The 9,921-nt window shown below is 32.6% G+C and overlaps 1 protein-coding gene across 1 annotated transcript; it reads right to left on the bottom strand.

Moving 5' to 3' along the window:
• Positions 1–2,767: 2,767 nt before the first annotated feature.
• On the bottom strand, positions 2,768–7,886 carry LOC142627513 (uncharacterized). The gene is made up of 5 exons (XM_075801392.1): positions 7,731–7,886; positions 7,530–7,602; positions 7,373–7,421; positions 6,022–6,145; positions 2,768–3,085 (listed from the first exon to the last, which is right to left on the bottom strand). The coding sequence occupies exons 1-5, from the start codon at positions 7,746–7,748 to the stop codon at positions 2,999–3,001; spliced, it is 351 nt and encodes a 116-aa protein (XP_075657507.1). The 5' UTR covers positions 7,749–7,886; the 3' UTR covers positions 2,768–2,998.
• Between the last annotated feature and the right edge of the window lie 2,035 nt (positions 7,887–9,921).

The following is a 9,921-nucleotide window of genomic DNA, read 5'->3' as shown; positions in this document are numbered from 1 at the left end:
TTTTAGATGCCTAAAGTACCCTCACTATATCCACTTACAAGTTTTCAATGTTATTTATTTAAATAGTTGATGATGTGGTGATTAGATTTTAAAGAGTCCATGATAGAGTTAAATTCTAAAAAATCTTTATCTTTTGTTTACTCACTTCTTCTTCTTCTTCTTCTTTTTTTTTTAAATATTTTTTTCCTTCTTTGTATTTTTTTTTCTTTTTAATTTTTTTTTCTAATTTTGGCGTTAAATTTTATTTTATTTTAGTTATTTATTTAAATAGTTGATGATGTGGTGATTAGATTTTAAAGAGTCCATGATAGAGTTGAATTCTAAAAAATCTTTATCTTCTATTTCCTCACTTTTTTTTTTCCTTCTACGTTTTATTTTTTCTTTTTAAGATTTTTTTTTACAATCATTGTATATGTTTTTGGCATTAAAGTTATTTAGTTTTTTTTTTTTTATTTAGCTATTTATCTATACTATTATTTAAGGGGTTTCCCTAGTTTGAAATCCTTATTTTTTAATTAAAAAAATGTCCTTACACTCCTATGTTTAAGTAGAGACAAAACTAAAGGATGATTCGGTAAAAATGCAACTCTAACTCCTATTAAAACATTGCCTAAAAAATAGGACAACTCTCCTATTATTTTCCTATCTTTATCACTACTTTGGATAACTGTTTTTTTTTTTTTTCTTTTTTCAATTTTCAAAATAAAACATTTGAATAAAAAAAACACAATTATCTTTGTAAAAACACATATGCCGGACTGATTTAAAAAAAAAAAACATAGCCGTACACAAATTTAAGACACAAACTCCATATTTCTACCCAACAGTTTTAAATTTCCCCCTTATCATTAACCGGTTTTTTTTTTCTTTTTCTTTTTAGGGAAGCATTATCATTAAGCAGTTAAGATCACGCTCATGCACGTGCTCAGAGGCTTTTCTATTTTTTGGATAAAAGTTAATTTAGAGCATTTATTATAATTTCGGATTACTACATTTTTCAATCATAAAAAAAACCTAGGGGTGTGATGAAAGATTATTTCACCACACATATTTCTCATCACACCCCTAGGTTTTTTTTTTTTTTTTTTGTGATTGAAAAATGTAATAATCAGAAATTATAATGAATGCTTTAAATTAATTTTTACCCAAAAATTAGAAAAGCCTCTGAGCAGGCGCGAGCACGTGTTCAAAAGCTAGTATATATTTATTTAGATTCATAAGAAATATTAAGTTTTTTCTTTAAATTTTATTTAAAATATTTTACTTAAGGCAAAGAAAGAAGAAGAAAAAAAGACATTGGACTGTCTTGATGAGAAAACACAGGACTAACCGACCAAAAGTTTTTTTTTTGGTCCAAATGGTAGTGGCAGTTGTTTCGGTTACAAAGTGGAACCTTTTTTCCATTTCAAACATAAACAAAGAAACTCTCTCCCTTCTTCCTCTGAACCCCGGTAGGACTCTCTCTCTCTCTCTCTCTCTCTCTCTCTCTCTCTCATATTCTGTAGTGAGATGGGTTTCTTCCACTTTTCTTCTCAAATTTTTTGTTAAAATATATACATTTTTTTTCTTGAGAGTACAAAATGTTCTAATAAGTTACAATTTTGTTAAAACTTTATCAGCAATTTAGGGAATATGGAAGCACCACCTTTGACAATGGAATTTCACCCTAAAGAGAATAACAAAATTGGAGTTACATTTATGGAACAAAGTTCGTGCCTTGTCCTTTTTTTTGGCAGATCATTTTTTTTTTTTTTGGTCTAAGATGTATTTCTCCATGAATGGTTGTTACCATCAAGGGAAAATGAAACAAGTGGTTATATTATAAATAACATTTTTCAATATTCTTGGATTTTAGTTTTTATTTATAGTGACATTGTTGTTTTTAGGTAGAGATCATGAGAAAAAGGATATGATGGGGCAAGTGCAAGTGCAACTCCAGTCTGATGAAGGGAATTTCACTTTGCTAGAACCTGAACAAAATTCCAGTGGGATTTATGATAGGCCTCTTTCATGCTTTGGTTGTGGCATTGGTTGGTTCTCGTAAGTCTCAATTTTTTGTGCATCATATTTTTATTTTAATCATTTGTTTTTAAATTTTTTGGTAGCTAGATATTTATGGTATGGGTTTGGATGTGTTTGTCAGATTTCTTCTGGGATTTGTATTTCCACCACTATGGTATTTTGCTACAGTGCTTTATTTTGGAAATTACTATCATAAAGACCCGAGAGAACGACCTGGTCTTGCAGCATCTGCAATTGCTGTGAGTAAAGAAATGGCATTTATTTTCACTTTCTAGTTTTTCTTATGTTTGTTTTTCCAAATTCTATGTTGCTCATTATACTTCTTGCTTCAAATCATTTGCAGGCATTGTTTTGCTCTTTGATTGTCTTGATTACCCTGCTTGCAGTTTTCTGTGGCATAAAAATTTCTCATCCTGGATGATAGTTTCTTTGCCTTACAAAAATGCAGGAAATGTTGTGTCAGCAATTATTTTATTTATTTATTAACTAGTTAGAGTGTTCCAAATATTGAGGTTCTACATGATTTTGTATATAAATGTGGCCATATGAAATTGACTTAGGTGAAAACATAGTTTCCGAGGGTCTTTCATTTTCAATTGACTGATTTATTTGACCAAAGGAAGCTGATCTTAAATTCCCTTGCAATTAGAATTTTAAATTACTTTTCTATTTTTTTAAATTTAATTCCTGACAATGATAGATCCTTGTCTTTTAATTTAATAAGGAAAATAGACAAATATTGGCATAACTTGATGAAAATGCATCACCAAAAAAATGTCATTTTGAAGTGTCAATCAACAACAGAATTATTCGAGAGAAAACGGCCAAACGTCTAGGTCTGTGCTACTGTTGCTATGATACAAGTACAACACTGGAATACTATGCTTTCTCACTCGCTCAATTCAACATAAGAATATATTTCCAAAAAAAAAGAAAAAAAAAATCAGCATAACAATGTATATCTTCCACTGCTCCTTCAGAACCCATCCCTGTGAACCTCTCCATCAACGGTCTCTTTTGTTGATGCCATTGCCATTGAATGTGAGTTCTTAAGTTCCTCCAGCTGCAACACATTTTAGAAGTTGGTGAATAAAAAATGGGAATGTATGGTTGAAACAAAGAAATAATGGGCATCAAGAAAGATTGTCATGACGCCAAGTTACTATGCTCAAACTTTGCCTCCAAGGTTATCACTCTGCACAGACATTCTAGTTTGGCTAATACTCTGTGGGTTTTGCAAATAATTGCCATATATTAGTTTGCTGGAGAAACCAAAAGAAATGCCTCAAGATAATGACCCTGAAGAGGGGAATTGGAATGGTGACCTCTACAAATCTCAATTATTTCACAACCCGTGTCATATTCAAACTAACTATTGCGTTTATGTTGTAGACATCCATTTTGACACAATTTTTTAAACACCAATAGGATGGCAACGGTCCCTCATTTAAGTTCATTGATTAGATTGTTAAATTAATAAAGAGGTGCGCATTTTTCTTTGAGGACTTTAAATACTTAAATTTAACCTCCCAAGTCCTTCAAAGTCAGAAAAGGCAGTTATAAAACACAAACTACATTTTTTTTTCATATCATGTTGTTGACCATCTAACTATAAGTTTGATTTTCATCTTGTGCCTTGGCTTGGATGCAAATCCTCAACAGATTTCAAGAGAAAGTAACAGCACTAGTAAATTCAGTGTGAAGTTTGCATCATGCAAACAAAGGTGATCTATCAGTCACCCTCCCTCCACCAAACCAAGGCAATTAAATATCTTCATTTGCTGTAACATCCTAACATGTCAATTGGTCAATGTCGCTGCTATAATCAATGTGTAGAAGTACTCCAAATCAATTAAGGCTTTCTCCATATTAGAAATATACATTTAATAAAGAAAATCTTTTAACCAAAAAAAAAAAAAAAAATCAATGTGTAGAAGTACTCCAAATTAATAAAGGCCTTCTCCACATTAGAAAATATACATTTAATAAAGAAAATCATTTAACCAAAACAAATATTGTTGACTACTTTGTCTTATCTTATACAACTGTCCACACAAAACTCTTTAGAACTCATACTATTTTCAGATTAGTAAGAGAAGGAGATAACAAGTGCAAAATCCATTAAATTTATCTATATCAGCAGTGTCCACTAGTTGCTCTAATATTTTATCTCTGTTGGGCATTTTCACGTAGATAATGGTTTCTATAAAATTGAAGTAAACTATGCCCCAGTTCCCAACCAATTGAGGTTCTGTTGGTATTACTAAAGAGGTAACATGCCCTGCTAAAGTTGTGAAAGAAGGCCCAATACTTGATACTATGTATAGAAGATATCATCAAAATAAATAAACAAACAAAAATGCAAAATGTAATCAATACCTGAAGAATATTCAAAATATTTCCTTTTCCTAAGGAGTTAAGGCAAATCATAGTGTAAGTAAAAATGTTTGCTTGGATTTGTAGAGTATTTTCCCTCCTATTGTATTAACTTATCTCCATTCCAAATGCCTTGAATACTAAAGACAGGCTAACCCGCACATAGAACAGCATATCAAACAAGAAACTCAATTGATGCATCTGAATTCTGAACATGTCAGACGAGTTCCAACTATATAAAATTGTAAAGGATTAATTTGATTCCAGGTACATGGCTTACATGTGGATGACACTTGTCAGCCAAAGTGGCAGGACACAAATTGGTTCTTCTACAGTCACATAACAAAGCACAACAGCAATGAAACATCATACCAAGAAAGTTTGTGGAGATTACTATTGCAAACCCAGCTAGTAGGGTCATGGTAGTCAAAGGTGAGGTAGGTGCCACTATGGCACCTCTGAGGCTCTAAGGTGAGGCACCGTTAGTAAGGCACTTGCCCAGAGAACCTAGGCAAGCAAGGTGAGTGCCTTAAACCATGAAAAAGGAACCGTTCCTTTTGTTTAGATACATATGATTTAAGTTCAATATGCATAATAACTATATTTAAAATTTGACACCTTGCTTTAATCGGTCTAGTGCCTTTTTGTCGCCTCACGCCCCTGGTGATTCAAGGCCTTGGCTCCTTAAGGTTGCCTTTCACCTTTGACTACCTTGGCCAAGGTAATTCTTATTTTATGGTCAGGTGGGTAAATGTGGCATTTAGGAAAAATGAGGCGCTTTAATTGATTCCAAATAGAGATGATGCAAGTACCTAAATCTAGAACAAATTTGAAAAGCAGGGAGCTTGAATTTCAAAAACTTATTCAGAAGGAGTGAATGTCTCCTGACATAGAAAACCTGTTGGTAATTTGAAACTTTTAGTGCATAAACTCCTGAAAGAAGAGATCCTATTGAGTTCCCTCATCATGTCCTGATTAGCTCTCAGTAAATTTTCCATGTTGACCTGTTCATACCATTTAACTATATGCGTGTTTATGCAACATGGTATGAATAAAACCAATAGGTATTATATCGAGAGATGCCTGCAGAGAGAAAAGGGGGGGGGGGGGGGGGTTGAAGTCTATATTGTGGAACTTAGCCAGTGCCCCCCTCCTATATGTTTTATACATTATTGGTACATCTTTGATGAATTTACTTCTTTTTCATTTTAATATTACAAATATTTGATGGATTTACTACAAAGAAATTTTGCATTCAGTGGAATTCCAACTGCACAACTAATTTTACAAAGTAAAAAGTGATCCTTATTTCTACTACAAACCCTCTCAAATTGTATATCTGGTGCTACGTAATTTTGTACTTTTATTTTACAAAAAGAATGTGTGACCATGGTGCTGCCATACAATCATCATCATAATACCTAGCCTTTACATTTGAATCTGATCAAATTTTTTATAATCTGTTTTGTTCATCTGCACACATTTAGTTATTTCAACACAGTTTTATCACCTATGTACAAGTGCATATTCAGAATCCAAAAATGAGAATTTCTATATGAATATCATTAGCCACTAATTGTATGTAGTGCAAAATGTAGGCATATTCCACAATCATAAACGCACCTCTTTGCAAGTTTCTTGGTGTTCTGCTAGAAGCTCATCATATTTTATTTGCAAATTTGACAACTCAGCTTGTAGCATTTCATATTCAGATACAGACGGACCACCTAGTTTTTGTTGGATGAATCTGCCAAAAGAAATCCATAAGATATTATATATGAAAAGCATAACCAATCACATAGAAATTCTCTCTGTAATGTAGTATATGACCCTGATATATTTTACCCAAACAAGCAAATTTAGGATGATCAGTCATTGAAGAAACTGAACTTGGAGTGGGAACAGTACATTTGTGTTAAGGCAGTTTCTCAATTATGTTCACACTATGGTAGAAAGTTATCTTTCTTTCTTCATTATTAAAGAGAGCTTGTTACTTTCAGGGAATCAATTTTTAACATATTCAGATAAATGAAAATGTATTAAAGGATTCGGATAAACTAGAGTTTTTAGCTAACTTCACCATGGAGTTTCTAAAATCTTTCATCTATTTCAAAATGCATGGATTGGATTTAGCCATGTTATCAAACATTAAACTATTACCATTTTAGTGTCTATTTAGATTAATGATAATATGGAAAAATCCAATCCACTCATTTCAAAATGGATGGATATGATTTAGAAACTCCGTTGTAGGGCTATTCTAAGAACTCAAGAGGATCTTAATCCATGAATGAACCTTTTTTCTATTTGATTGGGAAGTAACACATGCATTCAGTGGGTCTTAAACTCACAAGCCAGAACCTTATCTTCTACCATATTCCTATAAGAGGAGGAGGTACCATTTGAGTTAAAACTCGTTCGCAATGAAAATATATTATCCTTCTTGCCAAATGTGTCCCATATAAATAACAAAGATTCATCTCCTCCTTGAACTCACTTGATTATTATCTTGATTTTAGCTTTAAATCTCATTCTTAATCAAGACATCATTTTTCACAACTTTACCATTTTGTTGGACATCATTTAATTTGGACAACCAAACACTTCAAAAGATCAATTTTAGCAATAACATTTGGTAGTTACATCTACCCTTACAACTCACTTACCTTTTAAAATACTTCCATGTAAATGCTAGCCATATGGTTTACACTACAATCCAATACAACCTTTTCATTAATTAAAAAACTTTGTCATTTAAACAAGCTTTCTTTCACTAATTCAACTGAACCAGGCAGACCCATCTCCTTTTCTGCCTCTGCAGTTTGTTTGTATGGGCTTTTTTTTTTTTTGGGTGTGGGTGTGGGTGTGAATCTAATCTAACACAGATATACAAGAATGACTTCATATAACCAGTTCATATGCTATAAACACACACACATTTGCTTAAAAAGAGAAAAAAAGAAAATGGGCTTACTCAAGGGCAGAAGAAGGCTTGTCATTCTGCTCATACAATGAAACTAGAACTGACCCCCCAAAAATAAAAAAGTCAGGTAAAAAGTTAACATGCAAGGAAACATAAATTCATAGTAATTTGCGAGAGAGAGAGAGAGAGAGAGAGAGAGAGAGAGAACCTTTGGTGAGAGCATCAAGAACTCCACTTGAATCCAAATATTTCCTAAATGCTTCTTTCTTTGCCTCTTTTTCCTAATGTTTAAAGTTATTTGTGGATCTTGAGAATGTCAGATAATTCATATGATATTATGATTGCAAAAGCCAATTACCCATATAAATATAATATATAGTACATTTTTTTTTCATACATTCAGACATACCTCTTTGTTTCGCATCATGATCTTCTTCTGTTCTGCTGTCTGATTCTCAGTTCCAACTTCCAACTTCTAACTTCCAACTTCCAACTCTACTCCAGGGGGTTTTCTCTCTCCAGTGGCAATGAAGGTGTGGTATCTGTTTGGGCTTTTAGGCTCTCATTCTTGTGTTTTCCGGACAAACTGTTTTATGGACCAACTTCTTGGGTTTGGGATCGACCCATTATATATATATTTGCTAATGATTTCTTTTTTTATTATTATTATAAATTTTCTTGCTCACAATCTTGTCGTTTGGGTAGCTGGGAGTTGGAACTTGACTTCGAGCCCAGTCCAACTCCTCTATCCCTAGATGGGTTTTCCTCCCCTTGGAACTGGATGGAGATCAACACAACACCCCCACATGAAAATGTTAGATGGTCTACATACCTTTTGCATTGCCTCTTATCTCTTTACCTAACCACTGTTCTACTTCTTTCGCCTTATTCATCTCCGTGAAGTACTTGCTTAGGGCATCCACAACAGTGGAGCTAAATTTTTAGTTTTTTAGTTACATAAAAAGTCACTTACTCACTGTCCCTCTCCATGTTCTCCAAGATTAATCATGTAAGTTTTTTTTATTTTATTTTTATTTTTATTTTTATTTTTATACAAGATAGAATTTATACTCTAGCATAATCTAAGTATATATGTATGTGAAGTTTTCTCTTGGAGACTTAATTCCGGCCCTTATCCCCTACACCTCACAAGCACTTATACTTATAGAGTGACTATCGTACTAAAAGTGTGAGGTGGTAATCACGTAAGTTGATGTAGTCAATAATAATGATTAATTTGATAGGTGTTTATGAGCATTAGATCTCATAAGATCTACAATTTAATAAAGATTGAGTTGTAAATGAACCATATAGTTCGAGCTCAGCTAGGAAAACAACTTGCTTTATATTCATTTATTTAGTAAATATGTCAACCTCAGACTCAAGTTTAAGCTTAACTACTAAACGAGTCAATCTCAAATATAATAATGTGTTTGTAAACATGAGAATTCACTTTAACTATATATAATAATTATATTTTTTTTATATGCATACTTGTTTAAAAATTTACTTATATAGACTTAAGATTTGATTTTATAAATTTGTAAATAAGATCATATGATATTGAATTATTATTTGTATTATTTGTAGTGTATTGACGAGGCAAGTAAGTCCAAGCTTACTAGACCACAACCAAACAGTCACCACCTCAACCCAAATAGTAGCCAACTTAGCCCAAATAGTTGCAAAAGACACATGCTAATATTTCCCAATAGGATTTCTCATCATTGTAAACTAAAGCTTACTAGACCACAACCAAACAGTCACCACCTCAACCCAAATAGTAACTAACTTACCTTAAATAGTTGCAAAAGACACATGCTAATATTTCCCAATGGGATTTCTCATCATTGTAAACGATTCGAGTTTTGTCGAGTAGTAAGTGATTGGGTCTGAATGAGTCCATTGATAGGCTTAATGAGCTTCACAAATTTACTACCCAAATTAATCTGATTTATTAGGTCCATTATCATGATGTAGTGAGTGTTACAAGATTAATTGCTGGATATTACCTTCTCCCTTCACCTCCCTCTTGCACACGTATCTAGCCCAATATCTGAATCAATACATATTAGCTCATTAATCACCACAATTAAAATGAATAAAATAATATCTCTCATTATCAATGTGGGGTTAATTTATGCTCTTGGGGTTTAAGCTCTTGTGTAATTGTATTAATTTATTTTCTTGTATTTTGTCAATCTTTTTGATTGAGTTTTGATTTAAATGTTTATTTGCTTTGGATGTTGGCCATTTGCAGCGAAAATAACATGTATTTAGGCAAGATTTCATATGTTCATGCATTGTTTGACATATATGTGTAGTGTGTGCACTTTAAGTGTTTGATAACATGCCTCTATGATATTTTTTCACTCTTTTGGACTCCAATGAGTACCAATTTTTGGGGATCACCATAATTATTCATGTTTATCATGTTTTGATCATTAGTTGTGTGTTTTACACACTTTGTCCTATGAGTGCTTGCTCATGCGTTAATCATGCATTTTACATGCACACTAGATGCACCTTTGATGCATACACCTTAATACTTGACATGTTTTGCATTCACTCATGCTAGTTAAGTCTTTTTAGACCTTTAG

This window comes from Castanea sativa, chromosome 3, assembly GCF_040712315.1.
Source record: "Castanea sativa cultivar Marrone di Chiusa Pesio chromosome 3, ASM4071231v1".
NCBI classification, from domain to species: Eukaryota; Viridiplantae; Streptophyta; class Magnoliopsida; order Fagales; family Fagaceae; genus Castanea; species Castanea sativa.
Note: the sequence above shows the minus strand (reverse complement) of the source record. Positions and strands in the feature narration are given on the sequence as shown.

What these genes read in the sequence shown, in the direction of transcription:
- LOC142627513 (XM_075801392.1), bottom strand. An exon ending in TCTTGATGCTCTCACCAAAG is followed by an intron (nt 7,422 to 7,529) that starts GTTCTCTCTCTC and finishes TTGGGGGGTCAG; the next exon opens with TTCTAGTTTCATTGTATGAG. An exon ending in AAGCCTTCTTCTGCCCTTGA is followed by an intron (nt 6,146 to 7,372) that starts GTAAGCCCATTT and finishes TTCTTTTGGCAG; the next exon opens with ATTCATCCAACAAAAACTAG.